This window comes from Leopardus geoffroyi, chromosome D4, assembly GCF_018350155.1.
Source record: "Leopardus geoffroyi isolate Oge1 chromosome D4, O.geoffroyi_Oge1_pat1.0, whole genome shotgun sequence".
NCBI classification, from domain to species: domain Eukaryota; kingdom Metazoa; phylum Chordata; class Mammalia; order Carnivora; family Felidae; genus Leopardus; species Leopardus geoffroyi.
In genome coordinates this window covers 80,329,348-80,353,265 of record NC_059342.1, presented here as the reverse complement: position 1 = coordinate 80,353,265, position 23,918 = coordinate 80,329,348, and the positions used below count along the sequence as shown (strand labels likewise).

Sequence of the window (23,918 nt, the reverse complement as noted above, 5' to 3'; positions counted from 1 at the left end):
AAATTATTTTGGTCTTAGAAAGGGTTAGTGACTTTACCATGGTCACTCAACCAGTAGATGACAGACTGGAATTCAATCCCTGGTGCCTTTGTCGCCTTCTTCTTCATTGAGTAAATATATTGACCTTAGGTACATATTCCAGTCAACAGCATTCAGAGTCTCTCTTTGCTGCAGCGGCTCAGGGAAAGTGTTATTAGTAACTTTCTAAATGCTAACTAAATCTCCAGCTCTGTTTCTCAAGTCTTAATTCCAAACTTCTTGGAAGCCATGCCGAAATTATCATAGATCACTAATAAACTTTGATTTAAAAATATCACTTTTGAGAAAATGTGCCTATTTGAATTTCTCAAGTGAGATGAAAAAATAAGAAACACGACGAAATGCAATCACCTAAAGATAACGGCCCTTTTTTTGTCCTGTTTCAACAGGTATGTCATTTCAGCGCCAAAAATATTCCGTGTTGGAGCATCTGAAAATATTGTAATTCAAGTTTATGGATACACCGAAGCATTTGATGCAACAATCTCTCTTAAAAGTTATCCTGATAAAAAATTTAGTTACTCTTCAGGCTATGTTACTTTATCCATGGAGAATAAATTCCAAAACTCTGCAGTCTTAACAGTATGTATTTATTCTTCATTTTCTTTATACATACAGAATATTCTCAACAAAATGTGTACCAACTTTGAATGTTGTAGAGATTTGGCCATTTATTATCACTCACCACTGTGTAATTATTAAATGATGTCAGTCACCCCTGATAATATGGATGAAACAGAAAACTCTAAATAGAAGAGTTGTATCTGCTTTTTGAGCAATGCATGTAAATTGTAATGATCGTATTGAAAAGTAAAATTGTACTAATGCAAAAATATTTGGAAATGAAGTGAAAATACTAGCTAACTGTGAAAATTACCATTACAAAGAAATTGAAAAATATGAATATGCATCTTGATCTGTAATGCACCGCCTACAAAACCCCAACGATGCTATAGAACATTTGTTAGCTTGAACTCCAATATTCTGCGATTATAGCTTCCCAAACTAATAAAATTATTGGTTACCTGAATGAACAGCTCCCATTGACAAACTGTATCATTCTGGATCAAATAACTTTTCCTTCTATGAAGATATTGTAGTGTACCTTGGTTAGAATAGTGTTTGCAGCCATTTCTTATTTAAAATTCTCACTAAAAATTACTTCCGCTCAAAATGCTGTTTTAAATTCTGATATAGATTCAAAAGTAAACAACCAGAAAATCAAAGACAACTAGACATGGAAGGGGCTCTGAAGCTCATTTAGACCAGTGTTTCTTTAAAATGAGCTCCTTAGAAAATAATTTATATTTGAAATTTTAAAAGAGCTTAAGATTAGAGGGGTGTCTGGCTGGCTCGGTCGGTAGATTGTGCACTTGTGATCTCGGGGTTATGAGTTCAAGCCCCACGCTGGGTGTGGAGATTACTTAAAAATAATAAAATTAAAAAAAAAATAAAAATAAAAAACAAAAGAGCTTAAGATGAGAATTATATTGATTTTCAGTGTTTTGAATTTATTTCATAAATCTGTTTTGGTTTTATAATTATATAAAACTCATAAGCATAAGAAGATTACACTGGTCTGAGGTTTTACATATTTAAGTAACATTGTAATAAAAATAAATTTTTATTATATTATAAACAATAAAAAGTCAGCACTGAGAGTCCTCCAGAACATTTTATCCATTATAAAATTTTTTAAGTTTATTTATTTATTTATTTATTTATTTTTTTTTCAACGTTTATTTATTTTTAGGACAGAGAGAGACAGAGCATGAACGGGGGAGGGGCAGAGAGAGAGGGAGACACAGAATCAGAAACAGGCTCCAGGCTCTGAGCCATCAGCCCAGAGCCTGACGCGGGGCTCGAACTCACGGACCGCGAGATCGTGACCTGGCTGAAGTCGGACGCTTAACCGACTGCGCCACCCAGGCGCCCCTATTTATTTATTTTTGAGAGACAGAGAGACAGAGAGTGAGAGGAGGAGGGACAGAGAGAGAGGGAAAGAGAGAATCTCAAGCAGGCTTCGCACTGTCAGCACGGAACCCGATGTGGGGCTTGAACTCACAAACCATGAGATAATGACCTGAGCCAAAACAGAGTTGGATGCTTAACTGACTGAGCCACCCAGGCACCCCACATTTTATCCTTTAAATGGAGTCTGTATATTATTCAAGTTTGAGAAACACTGATCTAAATAAATTGTAACCGAATGTAGGAAGTTTTTCATTAATGTTCTTGATTGCAAATCCTCTAATCTCTTAAATACTTCCAGTTACTAGGTTTATTAAGAATTAAAATTAATTTCCCAATTAATTTCAGTAGACACTCTTATGTCTGATGTCACTGGCGACACATGTGTGGCTGTTACCTTTAAATTTAAATCAATCAAATTTAACTGCAATAAAAAATTCAGTTCATCAGTCACAATAACCACATTCCAAATAGACACGTGACTGGCGGCTACCATATCGGACAACGTAGATATTGAACATTTCCATCATCACAGAAAGTGCTCATGACTTGAGCAGACTTAGATAGTTAATTGAAAGAGTAGATTAAGTAGGCAATCATAAAACTTGATGCATATCTTCTGCATTTAATTTTACATTGTAATGTATCTTTGTTTGCCAATTGTTTGATGTTGTGCCAAGGTCTTTTCTTTAAGCATGGGCACCCTGGTTGGAGTGTCAAATCTTATTTATTATGCATTGCACCTTTAAGAAATCATCTTTGTTTACAGTTTCTGTTTCTTTAAAGCGGAGAAAGAATGTAAAGACATTTGTAAAGCAATCTGAGTGCAGAGTCTTTATAGGTTTTTACTGTCTTCCAAACTTTGACAGTGATCTCACAGATTTAATTCCACGGCTGTTGGTTTTAGGGATTAACTTTTACCCCATGTTACCAAAGCCTGAGTTTTCATAGAAACACTTTTCTTTCTTTTATTACTCTTTATGTATTATATTTGCATATCATGCCAACATATGTAAAGTAATTACAATTACATACACCAAATGAGAAAGCAGGCAGGTCAACCCGTGGGGGCAGAAGGATAGAGAGAGTACAAAGTGTCCTGAACATCAGGCAGGATGTGGCACTGAGGGAGTGGAGAGCATGGGCTAATCCAGTGAGCTGATGAAATGAACGTTTGTTAAGAAGCTTCTATAGTAGCAGCTTTATTAAGGGTATATAAAATTTAGGAAACATGGAAACCAAAAGACTTTTAATTGCTTAAGGCTAAATCCTGACTATGATATTTGACAGTGACACACTTTGGGTAAAATTTATTCAGTATTCTGGCTCCTCTACGACTTTTAAATGGTTTAATACTCATACCCATTTTTTTGTTCTATTGAAATGACAGTAGGACTCAGAAAATCAACAGTTTTTATAACCTAAAAACTATAGTCCATCAACATTTTCTTTAACAGGTACAACCCAAACAGTTGTCTGGAGGACAGAACCCAGTTTCACATGTGTATTTGGAAGTTGTATCGAAGCATTTTTCAAGATCAAAAAAAGTGCCAATAACCTATGACAATGGATTTCTCTTCATTCATACAGACAAGCCTGTTTACACTCCACAACAGTCAGGTAGGGTATAAGATGCCTCTTCCTCTGTGGTGGAGAGGGGGGGGATTAACATTATACTGTAGAGTTTGTTTTTACACTTGAAATGAAATGGACACAAGTTTCCCACTTGATCAAAAGAGTCTCAATTCCCAATGACTTCTATACTTATAAATAGCATTTTAATCTAAAATTTATATAGAAATTACTAAATACACCATTTAAGTATAAATTTTAAATTTGTATGGAAAGTACAAAATGAACCATTATATAATCTGCCCCATTAGTTGTTTCCATGGAGAAAAAAAGCTTTTTTAAAAATTGCGAAATATTGTGTTATATTTTATTTATTAAACAAGTAGAAGATGTAATTGCAAATATAATTTTGGAAATGAGAAAATAATTTATTATGGAGCCATGTTCATTTTTTAAAAAGTTCCTTTGACTTTAAAGCTATTCCTCAAATTCAGAAAACAAATCCAACCCTAGGGAATCAGATGATTCAGCAAAGAATAAATTAGATAACAGATATATGGATATTAATTTTCTGAGGGACTCTACTTAAGAAAGTTTCTAATAGAATATTGCTTCATATTCGTGGTTCCTCTGTTAGTGGGAGAGAGGGCAGGATAGCAGGCAACATCCTATGACTGATGGATGACTGGATTTATTCCCAGTGAACCAAAAGTAAAACTCAAAAAAGTGTAGGGGTGCCTGAGTGGCTCAGTTGGCTGGGTGTCTGACTTTGGCTCAGGTAATGATCTCGCAGCTCGTGAGTTCAAGCCCCGTGTCAGGCTCTGTGCTGACAGCTCGGAGCCTGGAGCCTGCTTCGGATTCTGTGTCTCCCTCTCTCTCTGCCCCACCCCTGCTTGCGCTCTGTCTCTCAAAACTGAATAAAGGTCACATGTCTGCAGTCAGTTGACTCCTCCGTATCTTCTTCTCACCATCGTTAACTTTTGAGTACATCAAAGATAGCATTATAAGAGTTACATGTGGGAGGGGAGTTTATGGACTTTCAATAATGTTATTGTTGGTGAAGGACAGGGGGAAGGGTAGAGGGACCAGCCAGCTTTGTGGAAACACTTTTCACACAGAGCATACTTGCTAAATGTTGGTTGACGTTGGTGATGACAGTAGTAGGAAGGAACAGGCCTAACCATGACCACTGCAGCAGGAGTTCCTGTTCAGACAAGCTCAGAAAGGAAAGGCCTAGAAAGGATGGGATATTGCTGTCAGCTTGGACAGATTGTCATTGGCAGAGTAATAGCATCTCTTGACTCCAGGAAGAGGACTTAGTATGTACATAGAGCCCATAAAGCTTGGGCCCTTTAAAACATAATCATACCTTGGGGTGCCTGGGTGGCTCAGTCAGTTAAGCGAGCGACTTCAGCTCAGGTCATGATCTTGAAGTCCGTGAGTTCGAGCCCCACATCTGGCTCTGTGCTAGAAGCTCGGAGCCTGGAGCCTGCTTCGAATTCTGTGTCTCCCTCTCTCTCTGCCCCTCATCCGCTCACACTCTGTCTCTCTCTCTCTCTCAAAAACAAACTTTAAAACATAATCATACGTAGAAACAGACATATCTTTGCCCTTGTCCTCCTCTTATATCAAAGGACTAATTTAGGAGATTAGACACTCTGGAGCCAGATTGTCTGGGTTCAAACCCCAGCTTGGGCTGTTGTGGGCTGTTGTGAGCTCTATGACCCTGCACGTGTTACTCAACCTCTCTGAGCCCCACTTTCCTCACCTGTAGAATAGAGATAATACTAGAACTTACCTCACAGAATCATTGTAAGAGATAAGTGAATTCATATGGATAAAGCACTTAAGACAATGCCTAGCTCAGAGTAAGCACTAGGGAAGTGTTTTCCATTACTATTTGATCTGTGGAATAGCACAAAGCCTCATTTACACAGAAGAAAAAAAATTACTTAAGTCATTCTCTTAGTAGAACTGATTAAATCTTGTTATTTCTAGCTCTCATGTCTTGATCCACACATTTAATCTGAAGATCCTTGAGGGATTTAGTGTAACCATCTTTTTTTTTTTTTTTTTTTCAACGTTTATTTATTTTTGGGACAGAGAGAGACAGAGCATGAACGGGGGAGGGGCAGAGAGAGAGGGAGACACAGAATCGGAAACAGGCTCCAGGCTCTGAGCCATCAGCCCAGAGCCCGACGCGGGGCTCGAACTCACGGACCGCGAGATCGTGACCTGGCTGAAGTCGGACGCCCAACCGACTGCGCCACCCAGGCGCCCCATAGTGTAACCATCTTTAAGGCTAAAGGCTTAAGTCTTTGAGGCTTTGTAGGTTAAGGACTTCAGAATATTAACAAAAATCGTTCAATTCCATACAACCTGTGTCCTGCCTTCCCCTCCAGCTTTATCACCCACCATGCTCCCCCTCATCTGTGGAAACCAGTCAAACTGACCTCTTTCTAGCTGCTTTCTCACACTACGTTCCTGCCTGTGTATATTAAAGCCTGTATATCTCTGCCTGGTACATGCATGCCCCTCACCCCCGCCTGCCTTATTAACACCCACTCGATTCCCACACGTCATCCATAGAGCACAGCCTTCTCTGACCTCTATGACTGCTTCAGATCCCCCTCTTGTATGCTCTCAGAAAGCCAGGCAGTGTCTTTGTAGTGCTTCTCACCCTGGATTGCACATACACTTGTGATATCACGGGTTCGCTCTCTCCTCCACTCCGTGTCTGATTTTCTTACCGCCCTATCTCCAAGTCTAGCATCGTGTCGACACATAGAAGGCATTCAATACGCTTTTTTCAAAACCTAAGAAGCCATTATCTTTGGTACTAAAGAATTATATTGATCTTGCCTCCAATACACTGTTGCCATGAATACAAGATTGATTTTCTAATCTAGACTCCAACTGGGTAAAAAGTAGATATGTAGCAGTTGTAGAAATAACAATACTAAAATAAAAGTAATAAGCACTCGTTGAGTAGTTATGATGCTCCAGGCTGTGTAACAGCTTTGTCTCATTTGGCCCTCACAATGCTACAGAATGGATACGAGCAGTTCTGTTTTACAGATGAGGGAACTAAGATTTAGAGGGATTAAGTCTCTCACTCCGGGGCATGCTAGGAAGCGACCTTCCCAGGAATGAAACCAAAGTTTTGACCCCCAGAGTCTCCAGGGCCTGAGCTCTTAACTTTTTGTGACATACTGCATCTGGCAGCATCCCAGTGACACTCAGTCTGAACTGGGTATGTCCCTAATGCAGAAGGGAGGACACGAGGCAGAAGGGGGATGAGGGCAAGGGGGACAGCAGAGTGTGCATGGCGGCGGGGGGGGGGGGCGCAGATTTACTGAACATTTTGCTTTGACCTTATTGAAACCAATTTTAGAGAGCTTAATGTGGCTTCTTTATGTAGAACTTTGCATAATAGTAACCCTTTAAAAGGATTATGGCTCCACTTCAATTTTATTTTGTGGCTAAAGTTTTGGCCATGAAATGATTTGAGCATCAGTAAATGAACATCAGGGAAATTACAATATGTCGTATGGGAAGGAACTAGATCAGCAGGTCTCAAGCAGTTAAGAGTTCAATTCTAAGCAGATGCATTTGCTTAAAAGGCAGGGAAGGATCTATTAGCTGGCGGAAACAAATGAAGAGAACTAATTGTTTCTGAGCCCTTGCCATTACACATTCAACAATGACAGAACAATGGTAGGATCTGGCTCAATGAATCTAATAATACCACACAATTCAAAGCTGCCATTAGCAACAATAAGGGATACTTTGGGGGCCTTGCTGGTTTTTATAAGTGCAAAAGTGTATAATGTTGAAATCAAACTACCTAATTTTCCACTGAAATCTTCAACTCTTATACGAGACATTATATTCCCATATAACCATATGGTAGAGATCACTATGAAATTCTTTTTTTATTTACCATGAAATTCTTGATAAACAGTGGCCTAATGTGTGTTCCCCAAAAAGTTGTACGGATATATATTTTAACAAAATGACCTGTACTTTACTTTCACTAGGAAAAGTAGCTCTTTAAAGACATCCAAGAGAATTCTCTTTAAAAGAAAATAATCTTCAGTAATGTATATGTCTGTAAACTAACTTTTTCTTTCTTCTAAATATGGATTTTTTCTGTGTAGATTTTTGTGATTGAGTTTTTTTTTAATTATACTCATCTCTTATAAGGATGATTATTGTAAAAAAATCAAAATACTCTTGTGTTTAATGGAAGTTTTGATAATATCAATTATTCTTACAGTAAAGGTTAGAGTTTATTCACTGAATGATGACCTGAAACCAGCCAAAAGAGAAACTGTCTTAACTTACATCGTAAGTATGTTATTTATTTAAATAATAATTTAGCTCATCTTCAGGATTAGGTATGTGGTTCCAAAACTCTGTCCTAACCCCACACTAACTCATTCAATGTTTGGTAAACGGTTATTGAACATCTTCTGTAAGTATAACATTGTAAGTCTATACCTCGACAATAGATATATGTAAAAAAAACTCATGAAAATTAACTTTCAGCAGTTATGACTTTGACCTAAACGCTTTAAATATATCCTTCATGATTCCTTTCTTAAAAAGCGTCAATCAACCACTAAGAGTTGGTTGACTATTAATTGAATATTACGTCTGAGATTTTTTATTTGAACCATTCAAGATAAAGAATTATAATCTGGGCCACTTACACTTAAGAAACTTAGAGTTTAGGGGTGCGTGGGTGGCTCAGTCAGTTCAGCATTCAACTCTGGATTTCAGCTCAGGTCATGATCTCTCGTGGTTCGTGAGATCGAGCCCCGCATCAGGCTCTGCGCTGGTAGTGGGGAGACTGCTTGGGATCCTCCCTCTCACTCTCTCTTTGCCTCTCCACAACTTGCTCTCTCTCTCTCTCTCTCAAAATAGGTAAACATTAAAAAAAAAAAAAACACCTTAGAGTTTAGTAACGTACTAACACATGCAAAAAATCGTGTTAAAACATGAGATAAGTAAGGATCAGTAGTTATCAACCCTTTATCAGCCATAACATGCATAATAGAAGACATGCCTCCTGTGGTCTTACCAGTTTGTGTCACAGCCCTATAAAACCTTTGTGAGGAAGTAACACTCACCCATTAACAGCAGGTATATTAGTCATGGTCTTTCACAATAGGCTGCAGCCCCTTTTCTCCTACTAAAAAACCCTGTAAGATGAAAACCTTACCAGAACACAAGAAGGAGTGAACTACACGGATAACTTGGAATGCTGTATAGCTTACAAAAATCATAAACCTTTAACAAACTTTAACCTCTGACTATGTTATAATGATTTACTTGTGAAACATCAGAGTGTGCCAAGACTGTGGCTGATAACTATTGATATAGACTGTAAACTCCAGCAGTCCAGAAAAGAGTTTAGGATGGCCAAGGGATGGGTCAAGGAAGAAGTGAGATTTGGACTAGGCCTGTAACAATTGAGCCAAATTGAGAGTGGTGGAGAAGACATGGGCAGGTTGCTAGAAAGGAACAACCGAGAACAGAATCAGAGGTGAAAGGAATTGGACAGGAAGAAAGCAATCTGATTCCAGAGCAGAGGCATCCCTGGGAAGAGAGGGGTCAATAAGATCTGAAAGTTAGAACAGGGCACCAGAGGCTTGAATAACCAGACCTGGAAGTTGAGAGTTGATGTAGCAGGTTGTAGGGAGGAACCCCTGTGGATTTACTGAAGAGACCAGGGAAAAGAATGGAGGGCAAATGTGTAGTCATGAGCACCACTATAGTAGAAGTGAAGGGATGTGCAGTAAGGGAATCCCATGCTGGGCTGCTGCAGAAACCTAGGTGCAGGGAGAGGTGTGGTAGCAGCAGTAGAAGAAATGCAGAGAGAGGCCCCTCAGACTGCCTGAATGAGGGTGAGGAGAGGAAGCCAGTGAGAGTGGCATTGACAGCCACTAGGAAGCCGATGTGAATTTACCAGTTTATAATGGGTCTGTGTGGGCTGGCTTGTCCTAAAACTATGAGCCTTTTCCTCTGGAACCAAGACTTGAGGAATAGCTATACATACTGAGTAGATACTACAGGACAAAACCACACTGGAGTATAAACCAAACAAATTATACAGTAGGGCCAATGGCACATGAGATCAGAGGGAAGGCTAAATGGAGGTGAGAGGGAGGGCTGAAGCGATTCTTTTCTGGAATAGAACAGGTTTCAATGAAAAGAATAGACACAGATTTGTAAAAGTAATGGAGAACTTCCTATGTAGGGAACAGGATGAGTTTTCCAATGGCAGCAGGAGGGAGTAAGAAATGAGATCGCAAATAAACTGGCCAAGTGGTATTGGGAGTCTGGGAGGGGAAAGAGTGAGGAGAGGCAGTATCAGCTCAAATGCCCTTTTTCTGTCAGAAAACACAAGAGGATGTGGACAGATGCTTTTTATTTTATTTCTCTCAGTCGAGCTTCAGTGCTGTAAAATCCTGGCACAAGGGAGACTGGATGCCAGTCATTCCATGTATAAGCTGCCCCAAGAAGAGAAGATTGAGGAATCTGATCCCAGAGCCACAGAAAATCTGTATACAGGAAGTGTCCCGAAAATAGTGCTCAAGAGAAATCATCATGGAAGCACTGGGTGGGACGAACTCCAGGGATAAAGAACAACGCAGAAGATATTTAGCTGCCATCCTGATTCTTGTTCAGATTAGGCCTTTGTACCTCGAGGGAAAAACACCTTAAAATCCTGGCTGTGAATTTCACAGTCATGGCACATGGTGGTAAATTTCTGGATTAAGGTCAAAATGGACCTCTACATGTAGTCCAAAGAAAATAAAAAAAAACCTCCTTTCAATAATTTTCAAACCCACACATAGAAGGAAATTTATGGGGGAAGCTTTACGAAAACTTTCAAGTTTGATTAACCATTTTGGGTGTTTAATCAAGTTCAAAATGTCCATAGGGCACAATTCTAAAATGTCTTGCTAATAAAAGCATTTTATAGCATGTTTGCTTTGGAAAACTTCACATGAACAGATATGGAATTTGGGTTGTGGTACCTATAAAACCCGTAAGTTCACATTTGGTTACTTATAACATCAGTTATTGTTACACTTCTTTTTTTAGTTATTACAACAGAAAGTTGAGTCTCTTCCAGATAATTGAGACTAGGATATGCCGAACACCAATATAAACCTCTCTCTCTCTCTCTCTCTCTCTCTCTGTCCTCCCTCCCTCTTCTTTCCCTCCTTTCCTCTCTCTCTTTGACTCTCTCTCCCTCTCTCTCCCTCCCTCTCCCTGTGGCAGGACATGGAGGAGACGTTAAAAAGAGGGAGCTTAAATGAACCATGTTTGCCTTCCACAACATTTAAGTGATCTTCCTTCTTCATATTTAATTTGGAGACATAGATATTCGTTAGTAAATGTTTCCATAAGTCAAAGATAATATAAATCAATTGACTTGTTTAATGTGGCTTATGTGATTTGAGTTTGTTTGTTTTTATTCAAAGGATCCTGAAGGATCAGAAGTGGACATTATGGAAGAAAATGATTATACCGGAATCATCTCTTTTCCTGACTTCAAGATTCCGTCCAATCCTAAGTACTTTAAAGTATTTGTTAATATAAGTTTTCTCTAAAAAGCACATCTGGAACTTTTGGTTGCGAGGCAGATAACCAGTCAAATGGAGCCACCTAGTGCTAACAAATGGCGTAAGCGTGAAAGAAAGGAGGCTGTGCAAAACAGTGCCCTTGTGATGAGCACTGGGTGATGCATGGAAGTGTTGAATCACTATATTATACACTGAAACTACTATAACGCTGCGTGTTAACTAACTGGAATTAAAATAAAATAAATAATGAAAAAGTAGAAAGACCCTAAAAAATGTTCTTAAACAAAAAGGGCACAACGTAAGTTTGAAACAAAATGTAAGTCTAATGAGAAGTGAGGCTCAGTTTCTGGCAAACAAAAACCTCCCACTTCTCATCAACCCTCTTTATATATAGAAATAAAGATTTGGGAGAGAAAAAATAGTCCCCAGGATTTTTTTTTTTTTTCATTAAAACCATCAAACCTCTACCCTTCAAGGAACCTAAGAGACTATCAATCTAAAAGGCTGGTATGCCTTGCTCTGAGAGTTATAAAAATATTAGTCCTCCGTAGTCTTTGTCTGTGTAGACTACCAGAAGACAGATTTCAAGAGGGAGAGTGTTCTCAGAGCCATTTCTTTTCTTTTTTCTTTTCTTTCTTTATTTATTTAGGCCTCATGTGAAAAGGATTTAAGGTGGCGCCTAGGTGGCTCAGGCGGTTAAGCATCTGACTCTTGATTTCAGCTCAGGTCATGATCTCATGTTCATGGGTTCAAACCCCATGTGCAGAGCCTACTTGGAATTCTCTGTTTCTCCTTCTCTCTCTCTGCTTCTCCTCCCATGCTCCCTCTCTCTCTTTCTTTCTCTCAAAATAAATAAGTAAACATTTTAAAAATGTATGTAAGAACAGTTTAAACTGTTCAGTGTAATAAAATGAATTCAATGTAATAAATATTTAGTGAGCATCTTCCTGATATGTGCAAAACACATAAGGAATGAGTACACAAAATGGAAATGAATAATCCACAGTCCGTGTCTTCATGGAAATTATAATAGAGTAAGACAAATAAGTGTACTTATATCTACCCTATGACCCAGCAATAGCACTGCTAGGAATTTACCCAAGGAATACAGGAGTGCTGATGCATAGGGGCACTTGTACCCCAATGTTTATAGCAGCCCTTTCAACAGTAGCCGAATTATGGAAAGAGCCTAAATGTCCATCAACTGATGAATGGATAAAGAAGTTGTGGTTTATATATACAATGGAATACTACTTGGCAATGAGAAAGAATGAAATATGGCCTTTTGTAGCAACGTGGATGGAACTGGAGAGTGTTATGCTAAGTGAAATAAGTTATACAGAGAAAGACAGATACCCTATGTTTTCACTCTTATGTGGATCCTGAGAAACTTGACAGAAGACCATGGGGGAGGGGAAGGGGGAAAAAAAGTTAGAGAGGGAGGGAGTCAAACCATAAGAGACTCTTAAAAACTGAGAATAAACTGAGGGTTGATGGGGGGGAGGGAGGGAGGGAAGGGTGAGTGATGGGCATTGAGGAGGGCACCTGTTGGGAGGAGCACTGGGTGTTGTATGGAAACCAATTTCACAATAAATTTCATATTAAAAAAAAATAAAATCAATTTGAAAGTTAAAAAAAATAAATGGCTAAATATAACTTTAAAGCAAAATCTCCTTATAGTCATTTTTCTGACCTCTGGAAGGGAGTTTGCAGTTAATTTGCTGTTTGCAATTAATTCACTGAAGATGTTCTAGAAATGTGAGTGAAGTTGGGGATTTAATTTTTATAATGCATACTTCCTTGAAAATATTACATGCTCTATCACACGGAACTGATCTTATTATTTTATACCTATTATCATTTCTCCAACTTCATCTTGTGCCATTTGCTCCCTAACAGATTTTGTTTATATCAGACATGGTAGCCCCTCACGATCACTACTTTTCTACCCCAGTACCTTTGCACATGGTGTTCCCTCTGCTTAGAATGTGCTTCACCTTGCTCTTCACAAGGCTGGCTTCCTCTCATTCTTTGGGACACAAAGTAAATGCTCCCTTTTCAAAGAGGCTATTCCTGGATGCACCATCTAATGTAGTCCCTCTCTCTTTCTCTTTTTTTTTTACTCTCTTATTTATTTACTTCATGGTACTTACCTCAATGTTACATTTATTTATTTGCCTCTTTATTGTCTGTTTTTGCCCACTGTTGCATCGTTAGCACTTCAACATAACAGGCACTTGGCAAATATTCATTGAATCGATGATGATGATGATGATGATAGTCACAATATTAAGTATATTGATTGCATAACCAACATGCAAGATAAATAGCATTTTTCTCATTTCACAAATGAGGTTAAGCAACTTGCCCAAATCCAATTTGCCAGTAAGTGGAAAAGTGGGAATTACAAATCTCTTGGACTGTAGCTCTATGAAGACAAATTCTTCCATTTTGTTCATTTTTATCTCCAGTTGTTTCTCCAGTGCTCAGTAAATATTTTTAAATAGAGGTTGTTAATTAAACCCAGGTCATTTTCCTCTTTAAATGAACCATGCTTTGTCTCTAACCATAACTTCTTTTATGTGAGGTGTGCGCTGTATCATCTGGGTAAGCTCGACTTGTATCTTTCTACAAACATTGTCCTACTATAGTGCGGATTTTAGTATTATGTTAGTATAATTATGGTTTAGATTAATCAAGTTAATCCTCAAGTTTCACAAGCTCTTCAAATCAAAGCCATTGACTAGATTAAGACAAAATTCCTGAAAAAAATAACAATATATGAAGAACTAATTACCAAACAATTTCTATTGTCCTGAAAATGCTCAATTATTTGTTTGTTACTTAAAGTTCTATACAAATAAAATACATTACGTAGGCTAAATGCATCTCTACTTACTTTCTCCTCTTTATTTTTTTTTAACATTTATTTATTTTTGAGACAGAGAGAGACAGAGCATGAGCGGGGGAGGGTCAGAGAGAGAGGGAGACACAGCATCTGAGGCAGGCTCCATGCTCTGAGCTGTCAGCACAGAGCCCCACGCAGGGCTCAAACTCACAAACCGTGAGATCATGACCTGAGCCAAAGTCGGACACTTAACTGACTGAGCCACCCAGGCGCCCCATTTTCTCCTCTTTAAAACACGAATCGATTGGATTTCCTCTGGGCAAATTAAAACTACTTGATGACTTCCATAATTTTAAATATTTTGCTTCCACAGATATGGTGTGTGGACAATCCGAGCTAAATATAAAGAGGACTTTTCAACGACTGCAACCGCATATTTTGAGATTAAAGAATATGGTAATTTGTGATAATTAAAAGCTTACCTGTAAAAAAATTAGTGTTTGTGCACTAATGCTTTCCATTAGTGAACTTACGGCAGAATCAGTCCCAGATGAACAGGCAGCCCGGCTGGCATGGTTGTAAACAGTGGCTGGGGGGGCGGGGGGTGGGGGAGGGGTTGTGTGCTCATTGTTGGAAGGCCTAGGCTCTGGCTCTAGCATGCCTTTGTTACCCTCCAATAAGCTCACAAACCTCTCTGGACTTGTGTTCCTCATCAGAGAGCCAGAAGAGACCTAGTCCCCCAGGAAGCTTGACTAATGACAGTCAAAAATTATGATTTTAGGAGAAACTTAAGTAGGCTGAGATGAAGTGAGCAGAACCCAGTAAGATGAATGATTTACTCAAGTCATTAAAACCAACTGGTGCGAGAACGAGAGCAATTGGGTTTGCATCCCCCAAGTTCAGTGCTATTTTCCTTCTGGCTCACTAATCCCTAATATATTTATCTGAAAACTTAAGATATTCTTATTTCGGAATCAATCATATTAACGGACTAATAATTAACATATAAATAGCTTATCTTTCCATTCTTATAGTTGTTTACTAGAGTATTTATGTGCTTTGATATCAAATTTAACTTTGTTTTGCTTGAAGTCATCTTTTATTCCTCCAGGAGACTCATAATAATATGGAGAATAAATCCACAGATGTTAACGATTAGCAAACAAAACAGTGACAAAAAATAACTTGTTATGCTGAAACAATTTCAAAGGTTCTAGCCTCTCAATAACCTATAAGCCTACCTGATCCCACTCCCTCCAAGTATGTTTGCTGCTTCTCGTGTATATCTAGAATTCATCCACCTCTTACCATCTGAGGCCATCCTCATCCATTCATCACCAGGCTCCCCCCCACCCCCGGACTACTGCAAAAGTCTCCTAATTTCTGTCCCTTCTTCCAAGCTATTCTCACTTGGTATTGGCCAAAATAATCTTGAAATGCAAATCTCATCATGTTATTTCTCTATTGAAAAGTCCCCAATAGCTCCTCGTTCCTTTGCTAATAGAAATCAAAATCCTTATTTTGAGCTGGCCCCTGCCTACCTCCTCTGCAGCCTCATTTTATACCATTCATCCTCTTATTTCCCTCCAGCAGTGGTGACTTTGGACACAATGTTACACCTGCCCAGAACACTCTTCCCCTCCCCCACTACCTAGCCAACTCCTACTCATGTTTCAAGTCTCAGCTGAAAAGCCATTTATTCAGCAAATCTGTTCCTAATTTCTCTTTCCTGGGAAGGATTCCTTGTAATGTATACTGGTTTTCATAACTGTGGTATAGGTGTTTTTCTGTGTAATTATTTGCTTACCACTGTCTTTACTGCTTGACTAATGAGCTCATTAAGGAAAAGGTTTGTATCTTTCTGTTCACTGGGATATCCTTGTCAATAGGAGCATGCCTGCCACATAGCAAATAGGTATTAGATGAAAGGATGAAATGTTTTCCTCCATGTCATATCAGAGAGAACACACCTGCCTTCATCTTTGGTAAAATAGGGAATGCACCCTAGAGCAACAAAGTGCATTCCTCTTTATTTCCATGTTGTCAGCACAGAGCCCAACATCAGGCTCAATCCCATGAACCATGAGATCATGATCTGAGCCGAAACCGAGAGTTGAACACTTAACTGACTGAGCCACCCAGGTGCCCCAATTACCCAATTTTCTATTAACAGTTTCGCTGGTTAGTAGAACTAGAATCTATGGGACCCCTGGGTGGCTCAGTTGGCTGAGCGTTGAACTCTTGATTTTAGCTCAGGTCATTATCTCATGGTCATGGGATCAAGCCCCACATTGGGCTCTGCACTGGGCATAGAGCCTACTTGGGGTTCTCTCTCTCCCTCTCTCTCTCTCTCTCTCTCTCTCTCTCTCTCTGCCCCTCCCCCCCTCGAGCACTCTCTCTTTCTCTCTCCCTCAAGAAAAAATTAATAAAGAATCCATAAGCCCTGGTACACAGCTTTAGTATAAAGAGAAGGCCGTGCCCTTTTGACAGGTGAAATTCTTTTTTCTTGAGCAATCAAGATACCAGAGAGAGACAGAGAGAGACAGAGAGAGGGAAAGAACTCCTTCCTGTCTACCCTAATTTTAAATTTTGCATGAATGTTCTTTCTTTTAGCGAATTATAAGCTTTCTCTTCTTGACTAAAGTCAAAGTTTTATGTTGGAATTTGGAGACTGGATGGGTTTATCTACAAGACAAAAAAGGGAACTGTTAAATCAGCCAGAATTTATTTTCCTCTTCTATTTTAAACTTAACAAAACTCATGGAGCATATACTATGTTTAAGACTCATGAGAAGTGTGGGAGGGGGAGAGATACAAAGATACATAGAGTATAGCCTTTTTGGTTTTCAAGGACCTTATGCTTTAGTGAATAAATGCTGTAATCAAAGTATAAGCAAAGTGCTTCTGGTACACAGAGCTGGATAAACCTCTGATGGGTAGAGTAGGAGGTGTCCCAGAGATATTGCTGACAGTGATGAGAAGGAGGATGACGATGGCAAGGTGGATGTTGTATTGATGTCACAGCTTGTCTAACTATACCGGAAAGAAGGCTACTCTAATTTAAACGGTAAAATTGCCTCTTTGTTTTTATTTTCAGTGTTGCCACATTTTTCTGTCTCAATAGAACCAGAAAATAGTTTCATTGGCTATAAGGACTTCAATGATTTTGAAATTACTATAAAAGCAAGGTAAGAAAGTTTTCTTTTTTCTTTCTTTTTTTTTTTTTTTTTTCAGATTATCCAGTTAAATTGAGTGCTAACTTTTGTTGGTGATAGTTGCCCGAAGTGAGAAGTGTGATTCCTCCATCCACTTTATTGAGATATTGTTGACATGTAACATTGTGCAAGTTTAAGGTGTACAATGTGTTGATCTAATTTGCATATATATTGCAGAGATCTGTGATTTACTGGCAGTGTTTTTCGTGACTTTGGGATTGACTGAGGAAACATCGGGCCTATAGTTTATTTGTTTTGATTTTTTGCTGATTCTGATTTTAGTTTTGTTGGTTACTCAACAGCAAAAACTCCTAAAGTTTTAAGTTCAATGTATGTGTTTAGGAACCAGCGTGACATAAGGATATTGGGGTTGAATGTGAAGACTTTATTTCTCGTCATTTTTTTTTTAATTTTTTTTTCAACGTTTATTTTATTTTTGGGACAGAGAGAGACAGAGCATGAAAGGGGGGGGGCAGAGAGAGAGGGAGACACAGAATCGGAAACAGGCTCCAGGCTCTGAGCCATCAGCCCAGAGCCCGACGCGGGGCTCGAACTCCTGGACCGCGAGATCGTGACCTGGCTGAAGTCTGACGCTTCACCGACTGCGCCACCCAGGCGCCCCATTTCTCGTCATTTTTTAATGGCTTAATCAACCAGCTAATGCTGCATGACCTCTTCAAGACCCAATGCTTTAAAACCACAACCATTTACAACACAGCTGGGCAGTTCTGCTGATCTGGGCCAGGCTGAATGTAAGCGGTGCTCACCCGTGTGCCTGGGGTCAGTTGGCAGCTCACCTGGGGGCTGGCTGGTCTAGGGAGGTCTTATTTTCATGCCTGGCAGTTGACTTCGATTGGCTGAGAGTACAAAGATCATTGGACTATGTGTATCTTTCATCATCCAGCAGATTTGTCTGTAGTAGCAGCAATGCTCAGAGAAAGAATATAGAAGCATAAAAGTCCATCACTTCTACCACGTTCTTTGTCCAAAGCAAGTTACAAGACCAGCCCAAAGGAAACAGATTTCTTTTATACCTTTTACCCACAAGGAGCTCCAAAGGTGGTGGATATATGGGGCAGTGGAGAACTGGAGTTAGTTTTGCAAGCGATCTCCCACAAAAGCTCAGGTCATTTAAAAATGACAATATAATATCATTAACCAATTTGCGTAACTATACGTGTTGGGCATCTTTCTAAGTACTCTGTATATGTTAGCTTACTTAATCTTTATGAAATCTCTATGAGATAGTTACTATTTCTGTCCCCATATTACAAATGAAGAAACAGAGGTACATAACTGTTAAGTAATTTGCCCAAGATCTCACAGCTAGGAAGTCACATGGTCTGTCTGGTTTCAGGGTTCAGGCCTTTCAACACTATCCTACACTGCCTTTCTTGGTAGCATTTATTCCTAAAATAGAGTGTTACTTAGTCTAAACCAACATAAAGACTCATTTGACAGAGAATTAACAAAGTGACTTCTTGTAGTTTATTTTTTTAATGTTTTATTTATTTTGAGGGACAGAGAGACAGGGTACGAGCTGGAAAGGGGCAGAGAGAGAGGGAAATGTGGAATCCACAGCAGGCTGCAGGCTCCGAGCTGTTAGCACAGAACCCTACGTGGGGCTTGAACCCATGAACTGCGATATCATGACCTGAGCTGATGTCGGACGCTTAACTGACTCAGCCACCCAGGCGCCCCAACAAACTGACTTCTTTTAATGGAGGAACTTACTTTATGTGTGCAGACCACGGATAAGGGAGGTTAGCTCTAGCTATAGTATTGTTTTCTATGCAGCAAGTTTCCTTTAGCCTCTCTTTAGTTCTAAACTAAAAAAAGGAAATACAAAGTTAGAATGTTAAAAAAGAACTTATCTCCTCTAACAGTGAGATTGAGCGTGCTGCTTCTAAAGGTGTAAAAGAAGGTAGGGCACAGTGCTTCACTGATACCAAAATCATCAAGGAAGCAGTGTTTCCTGATCCCGGACCTGAGGTCTTTTGATCTCCTCAAGCAAGATCCGTTTTTTTTTCATCTAGCACAGAGTCATAAAAATCCACACTTCGGCTTTATTATTATAGCTTTATGAGGATGAGATATAATAGGGGATGGAAGACACTTTAAAGTGTATCGAGTGCTTTATGTAATTTCGAGTTGTTACATTTGATCTGAATTTTATTATTGTAACCATGTTAGCAAAACAATTTTATGGCATTATTGTTTGGCAGGTATTTTTATAATAAAGTTGTCACTGAGGCTGAAGTTTATATCACTTTCGGAATAAGAGACGACTTAAAAGATGATCAAAAAGAAATGATGCAAAAAGCCATGCAAAACACAATGGTAAGACGTTAAGACACGTGCGTTCACTCGTACCTAAAGATGCATCACAAAGGCTGGAGAAAAGTCACTTCCAAATCATCTAGTCCAACCCCCCATTTTACACAGGTGTGCAAGTCGAAGCTAAAATGCTCTCTTGGCTTCTCCTGGGCCTCAGGATGAAGTCCACTTTGTGTGACATCAGCCTCCCTCACCAGCCTGTCTCCTGCTCTTTCCCCTTTCCCTCTCTCCTGTTCGGGTCACTAGTTGCTGGAACTCTCACTAGTCTCTCTTGCCTCCAGGTGTTTGCAGTGCCGCTCCTGCCTGGGAATGCTCTGTCCCTTTGTGGCTGCTGCCTCTTTGTGGCCTGGCTAATCCCTTCCTACTCTTTAAGTCTCAGTGTTAACACCCTTTCTCTGAGAAGTCTTCCCTGACTCCCGTCAATTAGGTTGGCTGCCCCTGCCAGCTCTCGAGCCTCCCTTACTGGAGTATGTTTTGTACTTTATTACAGTGTTCTCAACCAGAGACGTTGTTTACCCCCAAGGGCACATTTGGCAATGTCCAGAAAACATTTGTGGTTGTCACAGCTGGGAAGGAGGGGGGTACTACTGGCATTTGGTGAATAGAGGCCAGCATGTTGCCAAATTCCCGCAATGTGCAGAGCAGCCCTAACAACAAGTTATCCTGTCCAAAATGTCAACAGGGCTGAGATTGAGAAGCCCTTCTTTACTGCAATGGTTTAGTTGCTTCTCTCTCATCCTCTACACTGAACCCTTTGTGGGTCTGAATTGTTCCCATTATATGCCCAAAGCCAACCTGGTTCCTGGCAAATGGCAGGTGCTCTATGAATATTTCTGAGTGAATGAACTCATTGGGAAGTTATTTGTTCATGGTCAAGAGCTAGTGGTTGCCAGAGCTCAGATTAGAGCCCTGGTCCCCTTATCCCTTGTTCAGTGTTCTTGACACTATACCTCAGATGATAAGGGCTCATGTCATTCTACTGATTCTTGTATATTCTTGTGGTTTGTATCATCTTGTGGTTTGTATTTAGCCTATGTTTTTCCAAAGAGTTCTATTTATTCAAGTTATAAATCAGACACCTCTTTTTAATGTAAGATTTTATGCTGGACACTGAGATTTGAAGGTAAATAAGACAAAAGTCCCTGGCCTCAAGCTACTGGATTTTAGAAGAAAAATAAGGCAACATCTATTTCACTGTTGTGGTTAATAATTAAATAATATGATATGACTTAACTCTATGTCCCTTTACCCATTGGGTGTTTTTAAGTTAGTGTTTCCATGTGTACGCAGTGAAGTCCAAATTAAATATCATAGAACCCAACAAACTCTCAGGAGCAAAAGTGAACTAAAAGCAGGCCCAGAAACATGGGTGACAACTCAAAGATTAGAAGAAGGAATCTGTGTCAGCTAGTATAAAAAACAAAAAACCAACAACAACCAGCCTTGTTGAACCATATAGTGTTTAAGACTCTTCCTATACGTCTACCCAAATTAAGTTAGAAAATAGTATTCTGGGGGCGCCTGGGTGGCGCAGTCGGTTAAGCGTCCGACTTCAGCCAGGTCACGATCTCATGGTCCGTGAGTTCGAGCCTCGCGTCAGGCTCTGGGCTGATGGCTCAGAGCCTGGAGCCTGTTTCCGATTCTGTGTCTCCCTCTCTCTCTGCCCCTCCCCCGTTCATGCTCTGTCTCTCTCTGTCCCAAAAATAAAAATAAACGTTGAAAAAAAAAAAATTAAAAAAAAAAAAAAAAGGTTACTGTCTCCTGGCTTAATCTTTAAAAAAAAAAAAAAAGAAAGAAAGAAAATAGTATTCTGGGCTCAACTGTAGACTCAATCATTCACTCTACTGGTGACAATAAACTACTCCTCTGATAGTTGCCTTCTATTTAGAAGCTAATAAAGGCAGATTTTGTTAATTTTTCCCTTCTCTGATGTCGGACGCTTAACTGACTGAGCCACCCAGGTGCCCCACCAAACTGAAATACCTCTTTCTGAAAATACCTCTTTCATTTTCCCTTTTCAAAAAGTTGATCAATGGAATTGCTCAAGTCACATTTAACTCTGAAATGGCAACTAAGGAACTGTCCTATGAAAGCCTGGAAGATTTAAACGACAAGTACCTTTATATTGGTGTCACAGTCATAGAGTCTACAGGTAAGTTTTCTTTTCCCTTGAATAATATTTAGACAGCATATTAAAAGTATAAATAATTTCTAAAATTCTGTCATATTTTATTTTCTTCCATAGCTAAATATTCCTTTTCATATCATTAAAAACAGATTAGAGTAGAGCTCTGCCACTCTATCATTGGGTCTCTATCACCCCATGTGCAAAAATGGGATAGCACTGCCCAGTTGACATCTTGAGTAGCCTAGCAGGCTATGTGACTTGAACATGTAGCACCCCAATGTTCTCACCTGGTAAGAATAAAAATCTAAATGACATTAGGTATGTACAAATGTTTGATAAAATGCTATGCAAATGGAAGATACTGCATTATCATTTAGTCTCCTTATCCATACAACAATGGTGTTGAACTATATACAACCTAAAGCCCCTCTCAGCTGTAATATTCAGGAATTCTATCTAAAATCAGAGATAATGGTTTTAAAATGGGTACAATAATAGCATACATATAGGGTTGTGGTGAGGATCAGAGAGTTGATATATGCAAAGCACTTAAAGTAATACCTGTCAGCTAGTGAATACCATATAAGGTGTTAGCCCCCCTCCTCCCCCTTCCCCTCTATCTTCTTTTCTCCTCCCTCCCTCCTTCTTCCTCTCCTGCTCCCTCTTCTCCTTTTTCTCCTCCTCCTCCTCCTTTCCACTTATTACTTTCTTAGCATCCTTAAAACTATCTTAGTGCTCTCAACCCCGACTCCAGTGGTTTGTAATAGTCATTATTACTCCAAATTCAGTCAATTTGTCTTACTTCTGGTGTCTTGATTACTGATGTTCTTTATATTTTCAGGTTTGTATTAAACCCCCAAACTAACTTGAACAAGTTATGTAACAGCACTAGCCCCTCCTTTTTGTGGTGAAATGAGAGTTAGACCACATGATCCCTAAGGCCCCTTCCGCCTCTTTGTATTTGTCCTTGAAGGGTAGTAGAATGAAGAATGGCAATAATTATCCAGTTATTGAGTACCTTGTATTTATCAAATGGTTGATAGATGTTGGAGAATGATACTCCTTGGCCAGGATATTACTTTTGACATTATTTTAATGTTTGTTTTTTACTTTTATTTTTTCTCAATTTATTTCAAATAAATTCAGTTTAAGCTACATTTATGAGATATTCAAAGAGTGTTGCTAAACATACAGGCTTACAAATATGAATGTGTGTAATCCCAGCATTCAAGTGGCTTACAAACTAGCATCGGCTGTAAGACAGGTAAACGAAGAATTCTGTTATAAGCAGGAATTCTATTTGCCCTCTAGGCAAAGTTCTGAATGCTACTGACCTTCAGAGGTAGGTGAGCTCCTAGATGATTGCTGAGCAACCAAGTATAGCACCCTGAATGTAATCAATCTTGAAGGATAAGTAGGGTTTTGAGGCAGGGATGGTAGATGGGGAGAAGTGGGACACCATCCATAGAGAGGACATACCACAGGTAGCAGGCAAGACTTGATTTTTGAGATTATCTGGCTGATTGTCCAGTTGGCCGAAGTATAGGATATGCATATGGATGTTACGGATGTAATATTGGAAAGGACTTTGGGGATACTGGAGCTTTGTATGTTATTGGGCCCCTGCCAGTGGACTCTCAGGACTCCCTCTACCTCAGACACTCTTTTTCTGTTTTCCTCTCCATATCTCTCCATATCCCTGTGCTCTACAGGTGAATCCCTGCAAAGCTTAGTGCCTAGTCCTTTCCCTCTCTCCATAATCCCTTGTACATATTCAACTGAAACTCAGGCCACTGACAAAAAGTGGTGGCCCTTCCTCACCTTCCTCCCCAGTCCAACCCTGTAGCTCTCCTTGCACAAGCCTTGGATATAAGGCTTTGGAAAACACCTGAGGTCTAAACTTTTCTCTGCACTACCCCCTTTGAACCAAGACTACTGATAAATGAATGAGTTCAGGAATGGAGCAAGTAAGTGAATAAGTCTGTGGAGACATACACAGGTCAAACAGATCCCCGTAGGGATTGGCATATTCTTAAAAAAGGTCAACGTGATGCATGTCATTTCTTTAGGTGGATTTTCTGAAGAGGCAGAAATTCCTGGCATCAAATATGTCCTCTCTCCCTACAAACTGAATTTGGTTGCTACTCCTCTTTTCATGAAGCCCGGGATTCCATATTCTATCAAGGTAGATGAAGGAGGGAAGGTTG

General features: G+C 39.5%; 1 protein-coding gene across 1 annotated transcript in view; it reads left to right on the top strand.

The window, feature by feature from the left end:
- The window catches only part of LOC123592841 (complement C5-like), an 87,770-nt gene that overhangs the window by 3,550 nt on the left and 60,302 nt on the right, over nucleotides 1–23,918 (top strand). The window contains exons 2-10 of the mRNA XM_045468229.1: nucleotides 429–621; nucleotides 3,468–3,630; nucleotides 7,862–7,932; nucleotides 11,082–11,173; nucleotides 14,405–14,487; nucleotides 17,129–17,219; nucleotides 19,472–19,586; nucleotides 21,609–21,735; nucleotides 23,781–23,896. Coding sequence (XP_045324185.1) covers nucleotides 429–621; nucleotides 3,468–3,630; nucleotides 7,862–7,932; nucleotides 11,082–11,173; nucleotides 14,405–14,487; nucleotides 17,129–17,219; nucleotides 19,472–19,586; nucleotides 21,609–21,735; nucleotides 23,781–23,896 — 1,051 coding nt within the window. The remainder of the gene's footprint in view (nucleotides 1–428; nucleotides 622–3,467; nucleotides 3,631–7,861; nucleotides 7,933–11,081; nucleotides 11,174–14,404; nucleotides 14,488–17,128; nucleotides 17,220–19,471; nucleotides 19,587–21,608; nucleotides 21,736–23,780; nucleotides 23,897–23,918) is intronic.